At 42.2% G+C, this 23,131-nt stretch overlaps 1 protein-coding gene across 16 annotated transcripts in view; it reads left to right on the top strand.

Annotated features, from left to right (window-relative positions):
- Positions 1-23,131, top strand: part of shank3a (SH3 and multiple ankyrin repeat domains 3a) — a 213,741-nt gene that overhangs the window by 185,938 nt on the left and 4,672 nt on the right. For 10 of the 16 annotated variants that reach the window (XM_085168500.1, XM_085168493.1, XM_085168494.1 and 7 more), the window contains 10 exons: positions 5,094-5,169; positions 7,504-7,586; positions 8,726-8,850; positions 9,104-9,239; positions 14,152-14,232; positions 14,416-14,439; positions 14,807-14,934; positions 15,127-15,232; positions 15,857-16,383; positions 16,479-18,574. In XM_085168500.1, coding sequence (XP_085024626.1) covers positions 5,094-5,169; positions 7,504-7,586; positions 8,726-8,850; positions 9,104-9,239; positions 14,152-14,232; positions 14,416-14,439; positions 14,807-14,934; positions 15,127-15,232; positions 15,857-16,383; positions 16,479-18,574 — 3,382 coding nt within the window. Of the gene's footprint in view, positions 1-5,093; positions 5,170-7,503; positions 7,587-8,725; positions 8,851-9,103; positions 9,240-14,151; positions 14,233-14,415; positions 14,440-14,806; positions 14,935-15,126; positions 15,233-15,856; positions 16,384-16,478; positions 18,575-19,116; positions 23,088-23,131 lie in introns of those variants that run through there. The other 6 variants (XR_014875360.1, XR_014875361.1, XM_085168501.1 and 3 more) reach the window with 4 other exon arrangements.

Below are 23,131 nucleotides of genomic sequence, written 5' to 3'. Positions count from 1 at the left end.
AAAAGCATTCAGAGGTCAAGTGTTTTTTATGGGCGATCGTGGCTCAAGAGTTGGGAGTGCGCCTTGTAATCGGAAGGTTGCCGGTTCGAGCCCCGGCTTGGACAGTCTCGGTCGTTGTGTCCTTGGGCAAGACACTTCACCCGTTGCCTACTGGTGGTGGTCAGAGGGCCCGGTGGCGCCAGTGTCCGGCAGCCTCACCTCTGTTAGTGCGCCCCAGGGTGGCTGTGGCTACAATGTAGCTTGCCATCACCAGTGTTTGAATGGGTGGATGACAGGATATGTAAAGCGCTTTGGGGTCCTTAGGGCGCTATACAAATACAGGCCATTTACCATTTATGTTCTCAAAGGGAAATGACCTTCCTCTATTTCTTTTTCTTTGTTTTTTTAATACTATGATGTTACAGTTTAATTTTGGAACTGGATGTTTCACTTGAATTTCAATGATATCTCCAAAAAGTAGAATTTGGTTTGTCATCCCCTATGTAGCCGGTGTATCAGAGAAACTCAGGAGGGTTTTCTCCAAGCATGACATCCCTGTGTACTTCAGACCCAGCAACACACTCAGACAAAAACTGGTTCACCCGAAAGACAAAACGCCAAAACACAGACTTAACGATGTGGTGTATGCCGTACAGTGCAGCGAGGAATGCCCAGACCTCTACATTGGAGAGACCAAACAGCCACTTCACAAGCGCATGGCACAACACAGAAGAGCCACCTCCACAGGACAAGACTCAGCTGTCCATCTGCATCTTAAGGATAAAGGACACTCTTTCGAGGATGTCAATGTTCACATTTTGGACAGAGAGGACAGATGGTTTGAAAGAGGAGTGAAAGAAGCCATCTATGTCCACTGTGAGCGACCATCTTTGAACAGAGGCGGTGGTTTACGACACCAACTCTCTGCCATCTATAATCCAGTTTTGAGATCCCTTCCCAGATGCCTTAACGCCCACTCACACCCTGGGCCATCTGACCTCAGGAATTCGCATGATAAGGTGGGGCCAGGTTTCACAATGAACTCACCCGAAACTCTGGCTGATTGGGACCCACACCCAGTTCCACACCTTGGCTCAGGCGATTAGAGGATCATCAGGGGGTCCTTTTGTCCCTCTGTGGGGGGACACTCCCACCAGGTTTATATCTGGGACTCTCCACCATTTGACCTTAGAACTGAAGAAGCCTCTCGGATGAGAGGTGAAACGTCTTCAAGTAACTTAAAGAAGTCCAGACGCTTTTCTTTGCAAGCTCCTTTGACTGCGTTTGAAACCAACATTGTTCTACTGAAAATGTCCTTGTCTCTCTATATCTCTGTTATTAAAAAAGCATTCAGAGGTCTCTCTGTTTTAGACCACATTTGTCTTCAGAGAGAGAGAAAGTAGTACATTCAACGCACTTTTATGTTAACAAAACCAGATGGAGATTTTTTGAGCTTTGTGACACAGCCATCAAAAGATGGGTATACTGTAGCCATAAAGGGATGGATATGGTCAGCAACAATACTCAGGTGGGCTGTGGAGTGTAATTATACTCAAGCGGTACTAAGGGGCTCAAAGAAAATACCCCGACACCATTAACCACCATTACCACCAACCTGAACTGATGATATAAGGCAGGATGTATCCGCGTTTTCATGTTGTTTAACCCAAATTCTGACCCTAACGTCTTAATGTTGCCCATCTAATCGAGACTCATTAGACCAGGCAACATTTTTCTAATCGTCTATTTTTCCATTTTAATGAGACAGTGTGAATTGTAGCCTTGGTTTCCTTTTCTCAGCTGACAGGAGTGGCACCTGGTGTGGTCTCCTGTTGCTGTAGTCCATCTGCTTCAAAATTTAATATTTTGTGCATTTAGAGCTGTTCTTCTGCAAACACTGGTTGTAACAAGTGGTTATTTGAGTCACTGTTGCCTTCCTATTAGCTCAAAGCAGTCTGGCCATTTTCGCCCAGAGAACTGTCGCTCACTGGGTATTTTCTCATTTTCAGACCAGTCTTAAACCCTAGAGATAGCTGCGTGGGAAAAATCCCAGTAGCCCATCTGGCACCAATAACCAAACCACATTTAAAATTAACTGAAATTGCATTTGCTTTCTATGATGTTTGGTTACAACTAAAGCAGGTTAGAATTGGTTAGAGCACGTTGTCTTGACCATGTCAGCATGCTTAAATGCACTGAGGTGTTGCTGTTGGATTGGCTTAAAAGATATTTGCCTTACCGAGCAATTGAGTCTCTACATATAGATTTAATATTAAAATGAATCTATACGTATAGATTCAATACATAATAAAAATTATAATAGCTTTTTGTTTACAGTGGAGGCCTGTGTCTCATCTTTTGTTTTCTGCTTTTGTGTGTATGAGTCTGTGATAGATGGAAGTATATTGCAGGTTATCTCTGCTATGAGGGCCCTGTCTTTAGATGCTCCTGGGCTGTACATGACAGTTGTGATGAATAAGTTGCATTTCACACTTCTGGACCGTATCACATGGTACACATGGTACACAAACACACATACACACACAAACTTAGATGCGCACACTCTAGTAGAAACAGAAATACAAATGCTGCATCTGTTGCTTTCAAGCACTATTCAAACAAACAAATGCAGTCTTCTTAACTAAACCATAACTAAACAAACAAGTGCCCAGCAGGAGCAGCTTTTGCGTACAACATAGATGACCACTGGATGAAAATAATTTACATTTTCGATCCATTGCAAGTTAATCACTTCCCTGCTGGCTTACGCATCAGATAAAATTCATTAAATCTGCAAGTCTAAAAAGGTTTACCATTACAAAAATGCAGTGTCTAATATTGTTACACGTTGAGCAATCAGGATTTCAATTACGTCATTATTGAAGCCCTTGATAGTCATTAATATTATGCTGTGTTTTCTGTAGACATAGCTTGTATTGATGTCGATCATTGTGTTACGGTCATGTTGTCATTATTGTGGGTGTTCAACAAGGGTCCATTCTTGGTCCTCTTTTTATTCATCACAGCCGTAATGTTTTGCCATGACCATGGACCTGTTTCCTAATCTGGCCAAAGTGCAACCTACTTTTTATACACACACACACAGACACACACAGACACACACACACAAATAAACAAACAGACACTCCTTGCTTCAATTCCAGCAGTAGATGCAACTCCTAAGGAATTTGTCTCAGGAAGGGCATCTGGCACAAAAATCTACCCAATCAAACATGCAGAGCTACCTGCTGTGTTGACCCCTTGTGAATAAGTGTGTAGGCAAATCATGTGGTCACTTAACATTTAAATACAGAACCTAAGATACATGAAAGTCTGTCATTAGCCATAACTCTTATTCATATTCAACTGGTACTGGTACGTGTATGTGTGCATGAAAGCTGAGTCTAGCCCTGAAAGAAAGCCTCTGAAGGTGTGGGAGAAGACAAGTCCTGACTCATCTATGACTTTCTCCCCAAATATCACCTCTTTTTTCATTACGACTTACCTTTGACAGGCTGTGCTAACAAAATGCCATGTCTTTCCTCCCCAGACCGGATGTAGAGTAACCTTCTAACCTAAAGAAAATACCAACTCACCCTTCTTTTCTCTTTACTTTAATTGATAGATGTACACTGTACAGTAATTGTATTTTAGTTGGATATTTTGAACTCTATCAATTTTAAGTTGACTGGGCTTTTTATTTGGTGTCAGAGAATTCAGAGAATTTAATTTCTCACCTGAGCTGAAAAAGACATTCAAATGAACACTCATTCTAACATACAAAGGATGAAGAAAGCCACGCAGTTGGAATCATGCTGAAACAAATCTGCAAGATTCAGAGTGATTCAGATTCATAGAGCACAGCTCCTTAATTATGAAAAACAGGCATGTTCAGGCAAACAAGATGATTGTGAAAACGCAGATATAAAAAATGAAGAGGAAGGTCAGAGAGTAAAAACAGTGGCTAAGAGGTTAAAGATAACTGCTGCTAAATCCCTTTTCATTTTTTGCCCTTTTGCCGTGTCACCAAGTGTCAGTGGATGCACTTATCAAAGCTTCAAGTTGTTCTCAGCTGACAGTCAGTCACTCACACAGTGAATCAGATTGACAGGATAAAGTGGATCTGGAGATGCCAGCCAGTTCAAGACTGCTCACTCACTTTGACCTCTTTCCATTTTTGTTCTTTGCGTGTCTTTTTCCTTTTCACATATACAGCTTATCTTAAATCTTCTTTTGTTTGCCTGTATTGGAAAGTAAAGTGACAGGAGGCAGGCATGCGACCAAGTTTGCCAAGCAGAGTCATAGGAACATGCTGTGTGTCTCACGTCAACACCACGGCGGCTCTTGCTTTCACAGCCTCGTCCAATTAAGAGCTTGTGTGTGCCGTGCAGTGTTTAGTCAGCCGATCGGCTGTTTAGTGGAGATGTATTGTGCTGTGTATTATTGGGATAGAAAGAGGGCATCAGCACTCCTATAGGATAACATCACATATAGTGACAGAAACCACATGCACACGGTGCATACACACACAGTATTCAATGAGCGTCTAATCAAACACATTTGCCTTTAAAAGAAACACTTTGAGGGCAGAATTAGGCAATTACTTCACTGTTTCAAAAGCAAAAAATTACCATAGAACAATTATACTCTATGATAAATGAAGCATGTTAATGATAATTGCTTCTCTGTGGTAGCTTAATTCCTCTCTGTGCTCACCGAATTAGATTATTACTGACATTTTTATACTAACATGCTAAGAACTGGGGCAGACACAGCCTTGACATTTTTGGAATCTTGTGGATTTGTATAAAGTCATTAGCTGGACTAAAAAAATCAACTGTGTACTTCCTAAAACATATTCAAGTAAAGCATTATTGGGATATTTATAATTCCAGCTTATTTATGGTGATCTGTATACACTGGCAATGTGGCTTTTAAGACAATACACTTCACTTGAACATCTGTTATTAAATCATAGTAATAATTTAGGCAGTTTGATGATGTAATTGTTTAATGGTCTGTATGACCTGGTAGGTAGATCAGTTACCTCGATATATGTTTTTATAGCATCCAAAAGTATATCACTCAACCAATCGTTTAAATCTATTTTACAGAGACACGGGAGGACCGCACTAAGAGACTGTTCAGACACTACACTGTGGGATCTTACGACAACTTCACCTCATACAGGTACAACCTCTAACTCTGAGCTAGCATCCTACAGCATTGTGTAGTAGTGTATATTGTACTGCTCATTGCACTGTACTGTTGGTCGTATCACACACGGTTTCCTTGTCTTAACAGGGTCAGTGAAGTTCATTTGTGCTGTAGAGGTGCTGCCATCTAAAGGCGTGATCCTGCTAGTGCACACAGTTCTGATTCAAAAATGCACACAAATGATATTACATAACTCTCTTATACTGTCTGTATGTAAGGGTGTTCACTATGCACGCATAGCACATACTCTCCATTTATGTCTGTCTTCACATTCATCAATTTTGATTCACTTGAATTTCTTCATAATCTAATCTTTTATTCTTTTTTAAGTTTTGTTATCCTGTCCATATCTCGAGATGACATTTATTATGTACAGAGTGTGAGTGATCCCTCTCTTCCAAATTAGATGTACTAGCATTTTGTTGTTATGCAAATTCTCACTCTAATGCCACAGTTTATCGGTTAGAGACACAGAGCTGGTCTGCACGAGCATTGTTTCGACCTGCTTCCTTTGCCTTTCATAAAATGTCAGCTTCTTGCAATCTAGGTTTTAGTCAAAGTAAGTGTTGCTTCTGTTTCCACAGCCACAGACTTTTTGAGTTACCATTACTAAAGCTGTGAACCTGTGATAGTCTGCATATACGTTTTTGTTTTAGAATGGGTGCTAACTATAACTAAACATAGTTCTGTTTCTGTTCAGAGGCTCTGAAGTACAAATTAAAGTTCCTTGAAGTCAGTAAAGTACCAGTTGCACACGAAGGACACACACTTGAGTTATACTTGAGTTTCATCATCCGAGCTTTTGTCTGCAGAATATTAGAATTGCAAATGTCAAAGGACAGGTCTATTTTGAGGAAACATTTACCGTTGATATGTGAAAAGTGAGTATTTTTTCTTTATCGAGGTATGTAGGCGGGTAGAGGTTCTGAACAAGGACAGCGAGCACATTGCATTAATGCAGTATTTTGTGTCATAGAGCAGAGATGGAAGCATACCGGATAAAAGGGTTTGGACTGAAGCAAAGTATCTTAGTGGTGCTTAACCAACTCATTTTCCTGTGCATAATAATTAGTGCATAAGTGGTTTCATATCTCTTTATGAAACCAAACCTTTGACCTCCTTCCTGCAGAAAGGTTTGTTATGGTTCTCCTGGCTCCAGCAGCAGGAGCTCTGGGTAAGTCTGAGAAAGTGGAGTGTAACTAAGCTAATGACTCTGCAGCCACCCACTGAGTTGCAACCTGAACCACAGCCCTTTCTATATCTGCATCTTCTGTCAGGAAAGATGAATGATACTGCTGAAACTTTCAAAATTCTGTAAAGCTAATAGATTTTGTAAAGGCGTTCAGGGTGTAAAGTGTGAGCAGTCCCCCTCAGTCTGTGCTGTTAAAAGAATGGAACATTTATTAGATTTATTAGATTTGAGTTAAGGAATATTGCATTATTAAGGCCACCTTTCTTCAATTTTCCTTTCTATTAAAAATTTTATGTTACCGTTTATCATAAGGCATGATTAAAATATCTTTTAACTCCCTTCCTTCATTTCACATCTTTGGGCATCAGAAATTTAGATTTAATCCTCACACAACAATCCATACTGCAGATATTTGCTTTGCTGCTTTACTAACTCTACTTTCTGCTCACAGGCTTTAAAAACACATGCATGAGAACCTCAGCTTAACACCGCCTACCTGCCTTCACCACTGAACACTCGGAAAAATCAGACAGTTATGAACTGCTCACTTACTGTTTCCACTGTCATTAGTCAAGCCACAATATTACATCTGAGCCAGCTCTGTCAGTTTCTTTCACAAAGTCCCTCAACACACTCCACAGCTGCAGTCTTATCTGAAGGATCAGCTAGAAGATTGATTCACTCTTAGGTTTTATCCCATAGATACTTCAATCATGAGGACTTTCTCTCACCTGCTCATTCTCTAGCGCATGTTTTCATGTTCTTTCTTTTTACTTGTGAGTGTGTTTGTGTGTGTGTGTCTTGCTTTCTTTCTTAAAATGCTAGTGCAGCACCTGGGAAACCTGAGCTGTGGTGTCTTGCTTGGCTTTTAACTTGATTGAGAGAGGAAGTACATGTACACGTGTGTGCGCGTGTGGTTTTGTGTGCGTGTATGTGTGTGTGTTTGTGTGTGCGCGCCTCCCCCTCCACCTCCACCTCCACCTCCTCCCTCTTCTCAACTCCCACCGACCGACCCGCTTTACTCCCCTGCCCTTTCTCTCGCCCCTCTCTCTTTGTGTCCGTGTGAGGAGGATGTTGGATTCATACCTGCTATCCCCCTGCTCCTCTCTTCACAGTGACTATATCATAGAGGAGAAGAATGCTGTTTTACAGAAGAAAGAAAATGAGGGGTTTGGCTTTGTCCTGCGGGGAGCCAAAGGTGAGCGATGCACATACAGATACACGCCAGTGCCATTCACAAGGTTTTCAAGGTGTGCGAGTGTTTTGGTCTGAGAAGTAGCTTGTTGATCTGAGTCACTGACTACTGCTCAGTCAGTATTGTTACCGTGTGAGTCAACAACACAACCAGCTTTGGTCAACACTCAGCTTGTGTACTCAGTTGCACTCAGGTTTCTGGGTATGTGTTTGTGCGAATGCATGTGGCCCCTTTGGTGGTGTCATCCTTGGCTGAGCTGTCATCTAGCTGTCCCATCTGTTCCCTGCACATGGCGTTGAGTTTTAGTAGAGAAACACTCCTCTCTCTCTCTCTCTCTCTCTCCTCCTCTCTCCTCTTTGTCTCTTCTTGTTTTTGTTCCTCTTCGCTCTCCTCCACCTCCTTCACATCCTTCCTGTTCATTATCCTCTCAAAATATTATCATACCTCGTGCACTTTAACCGAAATCGTCTCTCTACTCATCTCCATCACCGCAAATTCGTTTTACTCACGCACGTGCCAGCTCCCTCCCTGCTCGGCATGGTTACCATGGTAACCCCTTTCAGACACCTTGCCGGGAGTCTTAGTGTGCTTTACTGCTCCATCACTCACTACCGTGGGTCTTGGCTCGCCCGTCTCTCTCTTTCAGTCGGTCTTTTACTCCTCACTACCCTTAAACACACACACTGCAGTTCACTTAGTGGTCCTCTGAGAGCTCTCATGTGTCAGTGATTTAGCTGGATTCACTCCAACATTAAATGGAGTACATGAAAGCCCGCTCACTTTACGAAATATTCTTAAGTATTGCATGTCTGCTTTTTAGTCATGCAATAATAATTATGTTTGTATGGAACTATAAGCTTCAGTAATACTGTTTAGATGCAGCAGTATTCCTTCCTAGTGTTATTCAGATGACTTTAGTCACCGAGCAGAACTAAACTCAGTGCTAATGTGTTCATTAAATAAATTGGTTAAGAGAAATTTTAATTATTGTTGCGATTATTGCCTCAGAGGAAAATAAAGGAGCATTTGGAGCATGTGATACATGATCTGTTCTAACTTTCCAGTGAAGCAAAAGGAAGCTATAAATATTTCTTTATTTGACGACGTGGGTTTAAAACTTTTTAAAAACTATTTCTTTCCAGCTGAGACGCCCATTGAGGAGTTCACTCCCACCCCGGCGTTCCCTGCCCTTCAGTATCTGGAGTCTGTTGACGTGGAAGGAGTGGCCTGGAGGGCCGGTCTAAGGACAGGGGACTTCCTCATTGAGGTGATAAAAATTGCCTCATTATTCATCTGGATTTGTATACATTTCACTCCTGAAAGAAGAGTACATGTCCATAGATCCAGATGAAAATGCAAAGTAAATGTGTGGTTTAATCGTGTAAATTTCCCTCTGTAACTGAATATAGTGCTTTAACTTTGCTTTTATCAGCATAAAAGCAAAAAATTTAAATAAAACAGGAACTAAGTTGTATGTTTCTTGCTTCCTGTTCTGTCTTTGTGGGTGTATTTTCTCTCAGGTAAATGGGGTGAATGTTGTGAAGGTGGGTCATAAGCAGGTGGTATCCTTGATCCGGCAAGGGGGCAACAGACTGCTGATGAAGGTGGTTTCAGTCACTCGCAAACCAGAGACTGAGGAAGTTGTTCGCAAGAAAGGTACATACTTATTTGTACTCAGCAAAATCATAACACAGTAGTAGGCATTTTATAAACATTACTAGTAAATTAATCAGTTGTGCTGGAATGTGTGAGAAAACATGACCTTACGCATTCTCAGGAACTGTTTTGGTCACTTGAAACAATTCTGTTAAGTCTTGGGTATGTATCAAGCACAAATGTTTTCATCTGTTCCTTTTAGTTGGAGAATAAATGAAGAATAAATAAACTAAAATTTTTGCTCTTATTGTTTTGGGATCAAGAGTTGAGAGCGTGGGGGAGTTGTAGCTTTGTACACTGAATATGCAAAATGTATTCACACGTTGGCTCAGATATATCTAGGTCATTAATGCAACAATGGACAGATTTTTAGGCTTATTCATAAATTTACAACATATTCTACATGGCTTGATTACATTAGATTGCCCTTCGAGATATTTTATGTGGTATGTGAAGCTCCTGTTGCGATGTTTGTTATTTGTAAATTAATTTTATCAGGTAATGGAGACATATATGTTGATTTTTGTGTACACAGGGAGATACGTGTGTATTGTCTGGGTAATTTCTACCACATTTCCCTGCTGTAAATTCATGTAGTTTCCATGTCAACCACAGCTCAGATTACTCAGCTCCCACACAGTCCTGGCACAATGACCTCAGAATTGTGTACACTGCAGCGTGTCCGTCTGTGTGTGTGCTTTTATGCATGGTAGAGTGGTGTGTGCACGTCCTTTGTGATTTTTGAGATACAGACAGTGATAAATGAGTTTGACCTAGTTTCACTAGGACAGTACTGTATCAACTTAATTCTGCTACTCAGGGCTTAATGGTCTCTTAATCTCTCTTTCTTCCTCTTTCTGTCTTTCTTGCCTTAATATCATTTCTCATGCTTGTCGCTTTTAAATAAACCCAGTCTCTTAGTATCATTCATTCATGTGGAATTCAAATTAGCATGTTTTGACCCCAGAAAGGTCCACTTATTAGCTTTTTTTTTAACCTTTCAACTTCCCATCATGGTGTCGTTTTGCCGATTGACTACACCAATCGTAATTTAATTAAAGTAAAAGTTGAAGGTTTTGGAAATCGTTTGTACTTCCTGGTGTCAGTTGATTAAAAAAAGACACTACCTCTCTTATTCTTGTCTCTAATGAGAGGCTACAGTCTTTGCACGTAATTCAACACAAAGATAAAGTCTGCCTCTAAAGTCTCACTATTTAACATGCAGATGACAAAAACACAATCCATGCAAAAACTGGAATGTAAAAACAGCAGTTTGTCTTTTTTTGTAGGTTTTGTCAGCATCCTCTTTGACTCTGAAGAAAATACTGGGGCAGTGCCATTTACACCTACAATTTCAATTCAGTTTTATTTATATAGTGCCCATTCAAAACAACACTTTGTATTGTAGGATAAAAACACCACAGTATTGACCCTGTGCACGAGAAAATGCTAACTTCCTGGTTTGAGACCGGATGTGGGGTTGTACATTTCCGGTAGCTTTACTTTGTGGTCAATCGCTACTGCAAAGATATACTCCAAAATCATGTCCAAAACTCGAAAACGGAAAGATCGCGTTAAGTTACAAAGAGCAGAAGGTGGGAACACTCACCACTGTTGTGTCATAAAAAATCTAATGATCAATTTTGACGTTTAAAGAGTTTAGATCGATCAGTTGTTTACATCACTCAACACAAGCAGAACTGCATCACCCCATGCAGAAGACACATCGTCCACATTCAGAAGTATCTCTGTATAGTGACTGGTCTTATGATTTAAACAGGCAAATGTTCAGCATTCACACTACAGGTGAAGAATAGTCAAACCAGGTGTTTCCCCCATTATGTCGATATCAGCTAGTCAAGTACACACCTACACAGCATGTTAACAAACCGTGAAAAAAAGCCACACAAAAAATGAATGATTGCTGGTAAGGGTTTCTACACATTAGTATTTACGAATGTTGTGACTTACCTTAAAAATTACAGCGGTCCCTCGCTAATAACGCGGTTCACCTTTCACCTGGCTGTGAGATTTTTTTCGTGCAAGTTTGCATGCTTATTTTTTTACATCACATTGTCCTGCGTCCTGATCGCTGCAGACGATCTCCTCCGTTACGTCTCTCCTGTACAATACAGAATCTCTGCATCGATCGCTAGCAGTGTGACTCTGAAGTGCAGTGCTGTATGTCCACAATGTCCACGACACGTTTTGCACCGTCAAAAAATAAAATTGGCTACTTGATTTCACCTATCACTGGTTATTTTTAGAACATAACACCCGCGATAAACGAGGGACAGCTGAGAAATATAACATTTGAATCCATTTTCTCTTTTGCCCTGAGGCACGGGGGAAAAATATCGACAAGTTGATGAACATTATTTACAGATATATTGGGTAAATGCCCAAGACATCTATAGAAGTGTAAATCGCCGCTTGATTCATTCACTTGCTTAACTTGTTTTGGACCGTAAACCAGGCGCGAATAGGACACCGGAAACAAAGCTCCCCACAGGAGTTTCCGCACCGGAAGTAGCATATGCTAACGTGCACATAGTCAATTAGGGAGAAAACCCCAACAGTTAGACTACCTGCTGTGATCAAGCACTGGGCAACAGCGGGAAGAAAAAACTCCCTTTTAACAAAAAGAAAACTCGGGCAGAACCAGGATGATTGTGTTGGAAGCTTAGGGGGAAGAGAACAGAGCAGAGGGAGAGAGGATAAAAAACACACTATAGGAGAGAGCCAGAGTTGAATAATTACTAATTCTGTTTTAAATGTCTGAATAAATTAGTGGTGCATAAACACATGGCGGGTGAAAAGAGCTGAGTGAACAAGAAACTCAGACAGATATGAAAAGGTTTTATACTTGGGCTACACTTGGGCTTTTGCTGATAGCACTAACTATGCTAAGCTAGGCTAATTTGCTGGTGCACAAATGTAAATATAATATCGATCATTTAATTTTACTCTTAGACTGAAATGTAAAGGATTTTCCCGAGATGGTGTTAATTTTTTTAATGTAACTTGTTATTATTTGCTTTGTTTTGGGGTTGTTTTTGTTTTTGGCATCCCCATCATGCGTTTGGCACTTTGTTGATATTTTACAAATATTTAATTAATGAAATTGTTAAGTGAGACCGCATGACAGCAAGGATTTGGGATTAATGTGGGTTGCAATTGTTCCAAAGCTGCTTTACTGTAGCCAACGTTAAAGCTTTCTTACCTCTGCTTATGTCAAAGCTTTTAAGGCCAGATATTTAGTAGGTGAAAGAGAAAGTAGACAGTAAAGATAATCACTGGTAAGATTCCTTTATTGTCAACTGAAGAAAAAATGTGGCGACAGATTGAAATGATGAGACAGACAGTGCAAACAGCCATAGAGTAGATGGGGTGTTTCATGGGCGGGAATGAAATTCTTCACTCCTTTTTCAAACTTCTCATAAATGCCTGTTTTTTTGCACCCTGATCAATATTGAACACCCCCTCCTGCTGCTCATATCCTCCAGTGGGACTCGGTGTGCTGCACCTTTACACAAACGCACAAAAACATGCAGACACACACGGACCCGCGAGCGAACACACATTCTCTGCACCATGCGTGGCCTCACTACTGCCACCGTTGCCATGGTGACTACACTGCATGTTTGAATTAAGCATTACATTACAGCAAAAGCAACTCTCTCTCCCTCTGAGTCTGTCTCTGTTCCTCTCTCTTTCGCCGTCCTCCTCCATCTCCTCTGCTCCCTGCTCCTGTACCAGAATGTGCAGGCTTGTGAGGAAACGAAGATGTTTGATAAGGACAGTACCCAGGATGGCGTATGTACACTAGATCTGCGGCTGCTGGCGGCAGCGATGATAGTTATGCTTTAGTAAGGCATTGAGGCAACTGTGGGATTTGGAGATCTATCGCGCTACAGTGGTGCATTGAGTGGAGTGTTGGCTGGTCTATCTCAGATAGCGTGAGCTCATCTAGTTCTGTCGTGTGGTATTGTTGGGAAACTTGGTTATAGCATGTAGAGAATGCAGCTATATGTGGTTTCACTGTCAGACTGCATGGCATTGGTGTTGTTACTGCAGGTTTAACATGATTTTAAAATCAATTGCTGCATTGTTTTTTTACATTACGTTCATTTCAGTGCTTAGTCTAACCTATTTTTAGTCCCATAACTCTATAGTTTGTTTTTGAAGCTAAGATTTGGTAGATATAATTTACTGCTTTGACTGGGACGATTGCCCTGTGTGTATAGTAGGATTGGGAGGCTCCCACAAGCTGTGGGATATAAAGTCTGCGGTGCATCGTTTTCCTTAGCTGTTGAATTTACTATCATCTCTTCATCTGTCAGCCCACATGTCATTATGTGCACCCTCAAGGAATTTTCTCTGGGGGAGGATATGCATGTTTGTATAAGCTGGTTCATTAATGTGTGCCTCTGTATGATACACATCTGCTAAATTCTAGGCAGGCAGCATATTAAAAGTAAGATGGACGACTTTCTCCCTCTCCTTTCCACACATTTCTTACTTTTTCTGCCTATTGTGGCGGACAAACTCTATTGTTCTTTGTTTACTGGGAGGACTGACCTGTACTTTTCCACCCAATGGGCTCCTCAACAGAGAGGAATTCTTGCAGCACAGAGACTAAAAAACTAAAAGTCTTGAAGACAGACTGATACATTTATAAGTCAGCTGACAAACAGATAGCAAAATATGAAGAAGCTGGGCTCCAACCGTAGCGTGAACAAGGTCCTGACTAAGTGTGAAGCATCCAGTTCAACCGAATTTGACCAAATCAAATCAGTGAGGACAGGATGGGCTGGCCGTCTCGGGGATGCCAGGAGGGCACTGAGCCGCAAAGCCAAAGGATTTTCATCCCCCTCAAGTTCATCCTCAACTCCATGCCTTTTCTCCACAGCGCCGCCACCACCCAAGAGAGCTCCCAGCACCACCCTGACACTGCGCTCTAAGTCCATGACCGCTGAGCTGGAGGAACTAGGTGAGTGCCAAATAAGTGGTATGCAAACTCGACACTCTTTTTTTCCCCTCCTTTTCTGTCATATTTCTGCTTTGGCTTTGTCATTAAAACTTGGTGTGTCTCCTAACTTTTAGAATAGTCACTTCTGTTGGCTTGTTCTTGTCATTTTCCCTCCTCTGCTGACGCTATCTTTTTCCCACCAAGCTTCTGCTCGGAGGAGAAGAGGAGGTGAGTCTGAGACAAGAAATTGACACCTCTTTGGACGTCACAAAGATGATTTATCAATGATGTGTCAATTTAAGAACCGCTTATTAGAGCAGATGAGCAGAGCAGAAGAACACATGAGCCATGTGGACAGTCTACACTTTTCTGTCACTTATCGCTTCTTTCTTTCTTTCGTTCTTTTTTTTCTTTTTCCTGTATTTTATTGAGACGGGGTAGTGATTTTGTACAGTACTACAGAGCATGACCCCACACATATAGCTACATCTTAGAGGTGCCTTTGTATTCTTTATGGCGATATCAACATTTGGAATAGATGCCACAGCGTTTTTATGTCTCAGTATTTAGTTCTGGCCAATTTTCTTCTTAACAGAAAGACTAGATGAGATGTTGGCATCACAGGAGTCTATGTTGCGTTCTCAGCCCTCTGAGGCAGATTACAGAGCAGCCACTGTCAAACAACGGCCCACCAGCAGGAGAATAACCCCAGCAGAGATCAGTGTGAGTGCACCTACACACAGCACATTGGCAGACAGCATATGCTGCTCTGCTGGCATACATACAAACTCAGCGCACATACAAAAATACCTGGCCAACACGACATGCACTGCTGCGCACATTCATGCATATTCTTTGAATTAACCTATAGGAGTCAAGATTTTAAGATACTTTTCTTGTTTGTTTTTTTCACAGTCACTGTTTGAGAGACAAGGGATGACTCTACATGGAGGTCTCCATCCAGGGATTGAGAGAGGTCACATACAACTACCAAAGGGCATGTCCAGGACCAAATCTTTTGGTAAAGCAATCACCCATCCTGTACATATTCAAATAAGGTGAATGATAGTGTAATTGTACCTAAAGTAGAGACTAGAATTTGAGGAAGCTTCATTGTGTTTTCATAATTTGTTTCAGGAGAACGACTAGGCAATACTGAGACTGAAGCTCGTTGTTAAGTCGTAATGTGCCATGTCAAAACTTGACTGATTAACAAATGTTGTCAGTTGACAGTGTGGGATATATAATTACTTGGCATTGAATGTTGAAAATTTGTAAATATGAATACTGGATACTGGAACAGATTTAGAAAGCAGTTGTTCAAGTAGCACAGAGCTTGTTTCAAAAGTAGCTAAACATATATATTATTAATACGCAACTGTATTATTAAACATTATGCTTTTTGTAAGTATACTCGTTAAATGAATCTTTAACTGATTCCTACGTGAGTCAAAAATAGAACTGTATGTTTTATTAAACTACTTTAATGATCGTGTTTTTTGACACCTGATACATATTATCTATGTAAGTAAACAAATTTACAGATGGATGCAGTACATTTTTTATGTGGACCAGCTTGGCACTTTTTCAAGAGCTTGTTTATCACCAGATGATCTGTGCTCTTTGCTCTCTTTACCGTCATCAGGTGCCACTGAGGAGGATCGGCTGTCTGCTCTTGTAGGCGAGCACCGATTTCCCCGCAGTTCCTCTATGACAGACAGCCTCCGAGACCACTCGCAACCCCACCCTATCCCTCCCCCTCCACAAACGGCACCTCCTCCTCCTCCTTACTATCTAGACACTGGTCCTCCCCCAGCTTTCTGCCCCCCTCCACCTCCATCGAGAACACAGAGTCAGGGCCATGAGCCTGCAGGACGTTCGAGCTTCAAGCCGTCCTCCTTGGACCTGCCTTACGAGGCCGCTCAGCGGCAGGCCACACACATTGAGAGACAGAAGAAAGCACGCTCCATGATCATTCTGCAGGATTCTTCTCATTTACCTGTTGAACCTACAGAAATTCCACGTCCTTCTGCTGCTACTCCACCTGAGCGAATCAAAAGGAAAGGTCGGGTTATTGACAACCCTTACGCAAACGTGGGTCAGTTTAGCATTGGACTGTACACACCTACCAAGCCCCAAAGAAAGAAGAGTCCTCTGGTGAAACAGCTACAGGTAGGTGGAACGTTATCGATGCTATCTGATTTTGTTGCTTTAATTTGAATGTAAAAGAAAGAAGGAACCTGATTTTTTTGGTCTCTACACTGCAGGTGGAAGATGCACAAGAAAAAGCTAGTTTGGCCTTAGCTGCTGCCCACTCGCGAGAGAGCTCACCCTCAGGACGACACCCACTTACCTACGGGCACACACACACCAGCCGTGCAGACTACTACCAGCAGCAGCTGATGGCTGAGCGAGAGCGTATGCGTGTTCAAGGAGAGATGATGTTTCAGGGCAAGGGCCCCTTTGCCGCTGCAATTGCTGGAGCTGTAAAGGATCGTGAGCGTCGCCTAGAAGAACGGAGGAAATCCACTGTCTTCCTTTCTGTTGGGACCATGGAGGGGGCATCTACCACCAGCTCTGATTCCCCCTCTCTGACTCAGTCTCACTCCATCGATGAACGGATGCTGACACGAGAGCTGGGACAGCTGCCTCCCCCTGCCTTGGCTCTGAGCCCCTCACCTAGTGGGACCACCTTTATCCATCCACTTACAGGAAAGCCTCTGGACCCCAATTCACCACTGGCTCTTGCGCTGGCCGCAAGGGAGAGGGCACTGACCTCCCAGAGCCAGTCCCCTACTAGCAGCCCAGAGCCTCGGACTAAACAAGAGCAATTAGGCCAGGGTGTAATATTCATTGACGCTCAGACCAAAGAGTCTCCACATGGGGAAGGGGCAGCTCCATCTCCCCCTTTTTCACCTAAAAGCGCCAAGGTAGCGGGTTTCGGGGTGGGATCCTCCGCAGTATCAATTTTATCCCCGCAGCCCACCAAGCCACAGTGGGCTGCATCTTCGTCACCTGTATCATTCCGGCAGGAGATGGAGGCCAGGATAGAGGAAAGGAAGGAAGAGAAGAGGTTAGAGGATAAAAAGAGTATGTTGATCAGCATTATGGATACATCACAGCAGAAGACAGCAGGGCTAATCATGGTCCATGCCACCAGTAATGGGCAGGCTGTTGGTGTGGATTCAGAACAAGAGCAGACACCTGCCCCAGCCTCCATGGAGCCCAGCAAATCACCAAGTCCACGCGCTAAATCCCCCAGTCCCAGTGTCGCCCAGCCCCAGACCCAGCTCCAAGCTCAGCGTTCTGCCAGTCCAGTCCAAGAGAAGGGTCTGGCTCAGGGAAGCTCAGAGGAGGATGTGGATCCGTACACAGTAACCCTTCCCCCTGCCATGTTAACCTCCAGCGATGAGGAAACACGAGAGGAGCTACGTAAAATTGGAGTTGTTCCGCCACCAGATGAGTTTGCTAATGGGCTACTGGCACAGGCACAAGGGGCGCCAGTGTCTCCAGCTAAGCCTGCTGTGTCTCCCGCCACCCCTGCAACACCAACGCCACAAACGCCCTCAACCCCAGCAACGCCAGCTGTGACCCCCACTCAGCCTGTTCAATCCCTGCCTCCACCCAGTGCAGCAGCTGTCTCAGGGAAGCCCTCTGACCCTCTGGAGCCCCCACCGGTGGGTGAGTCTGGCTCTGCGGCTGACTCAGGCGTGGAGGAAGCTGACACGCGCAGCTCCAGCGAGAGAGAGCGAGACCACCATCTCGAGACCACCAGCACCGTCTCCACGGTTTCCAGCATGTCCACATTGTCCTCAGAAAGCGGCGAGCCTGCCGACACACACACCACGCACACCTCCTATGCCGACGGGCAGACATTTGTGCTCGACAAGCCGCCAGTGCCTCCTAAGCCCCGACTAAAATCCCAGATAGGAGGCAGTAAAGGCCCCGTCACTTTCAGGGACCCTCTGCTGAAGCAGAGCTCTGACAGCGAGCTGCTATCACAGCAGCAGGCTGCTGCCCTGGCTGCTGCTGCAGCTGGAGGAGCTGGGCTCCCCCCAGGTGGTTCAGCCTCAGTTACTGGTCTAGCCTCCACCAAGCCACGCTACCTCTTCCAGAGGAGGTCCAAGCTATGGGGAGACCCAGTGGAGCCCCGTGGCCCAGGAGTGGGGCTAGGTATTGGGAGTTTGGGAAATCTTGGTGGGCTGGGACTGGGGCTGGGTGCAGATGAGGGAGCAAAACCATCTGTTATGGGAGAGCTCAGTTCACGACTACAGCAGCTAAATAAAGACACCAGATCACTAGGAGAGGAACCTCTGGGAGCATCACTTGATCCAGGAAGGAAGTCACCTGTGGCAGGTGCCAGGTAAGACACGATCTTATAAAGTAAGAGAACAAAGGGTTTTAATAAAAAAACAAATCCTTTTAAGTTTCATTCTTATCCTTTCTTTATGTAGTGGTAGAGTAAAAAAAATCAAGCATTGTGTGTTTTTGATTTATTTAAATTACTTCTTGACACTGAGTTAATTATTTTCTCTAGTTTATCAGCATTTTTATTATATCACTTTATTTGCACCAGTGTCTGTTGTTATCTTCCATTGTGCATTCTTTTTATAAGCTAGTACATTTCTGTTTAAGTTGTGATGGTAAATAGTAATGATATCAGAGGTCACTACCATTGTTGGTGCTAGTTTCCCTGACAATATTAGTGGAACAGCATAGTTAATATATCCTATAACATTAGCAGGTCATGTATTGGCCTTTAACATCCGTAAGAAGAAGACTTATCACATAGCAGCAGCTGTCTCAGGGTTAACTGAAGCACACTGGTGTTTTTGTCTGATATCTGTGGGTTTCTTTTTTCACACCTTACCTGAAAGTACAATGAAATCCTTTATATTTCTGCAGATGTGAGGACACCGAAGAGAGTAAACCTTAAGGTTATAGACTCTAGGGTAAACCAAAGCTTTTTTTTAAAATATATTTTACATAACGAGCCTATCAGCCCATTGAAGGAGAACAGTACTTATATACATCTTTTTTTTCCATTAATATTCTTTGTACTGTTATTTGTTACCTTGTTTGCATCAGCTGATTCCTTCACTGACACTTGTACAGTCCCTCAAGAATCATTAAAAAAGACAATTGAAGTATTACTACACCACAATGTTTTTCAAGAAATGATTGTTACAGATACAGTACAGTAGTACTACAGTTGATGGCGCCTTGTTTCCATAGTTACAGCTGTACTCCTTTGCTTCCTGTTAAGTGTTCTGTGTTGGTAAGAGTAGACGGTAGCAGTTGATAAGCTAGTGGTGTGTGTGTGAGTGTGTATATGTGTGTGAGTGTGTGTAGTAGATTATCCGTTGGTGCAAACAAGGTAACGGGGCTTGGAGGCACGTACTTCCTGAAAGCTTCTCCTCATCTCTTGCACAGTCTCACTTCTGGGTTCTAACCTATGACCCTGCTAGTAGCTCCCCTTCCAGTGTTTCCCAAAGCCTTTGTTCAAATAGTGCATAATACATCCTCATATACACTGCTCTTTGCGGTCATCGCTGATAATAATTGATAAGACAAGAGACTTTATCATCAGCGATAACCTCAAAGGTTCAAGGATGTATTTTAACAAGTATTTGAACCTGTCTGAACTATAATGGTGTGTGCCATGTTGAAATCCATCCACTCACAATCTCAGCATTAACAAGGCTGTTAATGCCGAGATTACCAGACAAAGTCTGACCCCGTCAAAAGTCTTCAAGAGTCATGTTGTCATAAGTGGTGAGATCTTCTCTTTTGATTTCCCCCAGTATAAAGCAACCGGCTTCAGACTGGTTGTGTTTTTGTGGCTTGACAGGCTGGTAGTTAACATCTGAGGTTAGAAGGACAGATGGTATCTTTTATTGGCTGCCCACTGAAGTGCGACTCATTTAATATAATATACAGGACGTGATGTTAAATGCATTGTCATGGAGTCGTGGATCTGTCTCAGCCTTACAAAGAGCTCTGTGGTTTGTGATCACTTTTTTAGATGCAGTTGAGTTGGATTTTCTTTCACAGCCTTCTCTCAGCTTCTCTGATTGTTTTTCTTGTATCATATTCTCTCTATGTGAATATTGGGAATGGAAGAAGTTGCTTCCACCATACTTCGCTGCTGCTAAGAGGAGCTGAAAGATATGAACAGACGATATTAGACTGACAAGATGTCAAAACATACTTTTCATAGTCTTCTCATCATGGTGACATCAGCGAAAGGACATGATCAACTTCACACACCAAAGTTTGTGCATCACATTTTCATGTTTCCATCCACGAGTCAGTGGAATCAGTTACAGCGCTGACTGGGAAAGAACAATGAGAAAGTCTTTGTAGAACTAATCACCATAGAGCTACAAGTTAATGTCCATTCACAGAATTTAATCCTTACTGTTGCTCTAGACAAGTATAGTTTGATTTTCCAACCCCTTAATGCCTAGTATATCATATTTGATACATACAGTTTTTGAGACTTCTTTTCCCTGAGAAAAACAAAATAAATTGTGCAATACATTTTAAAGAAATAGTTTTCAAAAAAAAAGGCCAGAGGTACGGTAGCCCTAAGGGGGCAAACGGACTGCAACTTAAGAAAACACCAGCAAAAAGAAAAACGCTGCAAAAGCACACAAAAGACAACGGAAATAGGAAAAAAGAAAACAGAAATAGGAAAAAACAGATTTCCAAAAGCACAAGGGAAGTGTTTCTGGGGAGACAATAGCCCGACGGACCAGTTGCAGAAACCAAAACATGCTAGGTAAGTGTGTTTTAATCTCATGATTCATATAATACTGATGACGGATTTTTGGGCTAATAGTCAGGCTAACACACTTACCGCTCATCTTTTCTTTCCTCACAAAACCGATAGATCCTCTACTTCTTTTAAGTGTCTCCCAGCGCAATTCTCAGCATATTTTGGTTCCTGCAACTGGTCCGCCGGGTTATTGTCTCCCCAGAAGCACTTCCCTTGTGCTTTTGGAAATCTTTTTTTTTCCTATTTCCATTTTCGTTTTTCCAATTTTCGTTGCGTGTGCTTTTGCGTTTTTCTTAATACTGGTGTTTTCTTAAGTTGCATTCCGTTTGGTCTCTCAGGGCCTCTGTACAAATGTAGCAAATATGATACAAAACTACACAACTAAAATATGCAAATTAACATTGATTTTGTTAAAAAATAATTTTAAAAAATGTGACTTTCGGGCAATTATTTAATGGTTCAGGGTTAAAGCAATGTGTCTTTACAGAGGAATTCATTACTGCTATTAGAAACAGAAATGTGCTGTCCTAATACTTTGGTGTCCTAAATCCCTGTTTGTACAAGACACTGGACTTTTGGATGACCATAAATTAAATATGAAGCTCGAATTATATAAAATACAACATATCAAGTAAGACTGGTTCAGACTGGATTCACACCTTCCTAATGTTATCCAAATGAAGAGATCACCACTATCTACATGCTGACAGTTGATCGCCCTTGGCTGTAAAAAAGATGACTGCGCACACCATTATTTCTCTCTCTCTCCCTCTCCGCCTCTGTGTCTCTTCCCCTTCTGTAGCATTTCACGTAGAGCATCAGCATCTCCGCACTCTTAATTGTCACATTTGTCCATCACTTACCCCATCCCCTCTGTGCCCCATTTAAACCCCTTCAAAAACCACACTGCTGAATTTTGTCTCCACCTTGTTCATGTGCTGTGTATCAGAGCTTTGGGTCACGTACAAAAGTGTGTTTCTCATTTCTGTTGTGCTTTTTGGTTTTCTTTCCTTTGTTTTTTTTATTTCTTTTTTAATGAAAGTTGCATAACTTTGTTTTGAATTTCAGTGTTTGTGTTGAGGATGGCCATGATCCTTGACTGTCTTGTATTTTAAACCATGATAAAACAGAATATGCTCCACCAAAACACACGTGCATTCACCGCTTATATACTGTGCTCTACATCCAAATCCATGTTAAAAAAAGATTATTTTCTTATATAAATGTATGTAAAAAGAAGTACGAAAGCAGCTTTAAAAGTCAAGAGACATGTGCTGTCCTGTTGTGTTTCTTTATTTGTTCGTTTTTCTTTGTGCAGTGTTTGATATGTGAACAGTGTGCTCATTTCTCTCTCATGTAGCCCACTGGTCAGACCTTCAGGTGCTGAAACCCACTCTGCTGTCTTTGCCATGCTGACACGTAGAGCAACCCAAGCACAAAAATGCATTCATGCCCATCTACTGATGAACAGTCATACACTCACACAGTCACATACACCTATACATGTAGATGACGCACAGCAAAGACAGCGGAGCGGGCTGAGGCAGATTACAAGTCTGGTTGGCAGGCTGCGTCTCATTGAGTGATGCTAACATTCTCTCCCATTGCTCTCTCTCTGCTCACCTTGCATGCTCCGCCCTGCTGCTCTGATCTGATTGGTCTAGAACTGACTGTGCGCCCAGGAGGGCAGGACGACTGTGTAAGTGCGCATGGAGCTCATCTCATATCTGTCGGCTCCCCGTAGTCTGAACATTTTTCCAGCCTGAGTGCTGCTTAGCTACCGGTCTTTCATTACACTCTTTTACTCCAAATCTCACCCAATAAAAAAGTTTCAAAAACATGCAGGAGATGGAAAACGTGTGCCACACCTTCAGACATGTTAACATGCATGAATAAGACACCACTGTAGTAACTCAGTAGTTTAGTTTCTCCTATCAGTTTTTCCTTGCTTGCACAATGATAGCTAAAATTTCCTTAATTGTATCCATCCCTCTTTCTTACTGTTCTTGTTCTTATACTAACGTTCAGTCTCTAAGACTGTCACAAATTTATGCTTCTAATAACTTTCAAAAAAAGGGTGATATATATATATATATATATATATATATATATATATATATATATATATATATATATATG

This window comes from Neolamprologus multifasciatus, chromosome 7, assembly GCF_963576455.1.
Source record: "Neolamprologus multifasciatus chromosome 7, fNeoMul1.2, whole genome shotgun sequence".
NCBI classification, from domain to species: domain Eukaryota; kingdom Metazoa; phylum Chordata; class Actinopteri; order Cichliformes; family Cichlidae; genus Neolamprologus; species Neolamprologus multifasciatus.
The sequence above is the reverse complement of the archived record's forward strand: the minus strand, read 5'-3'. Positions and strand labels throughout refer to the sequence as shown.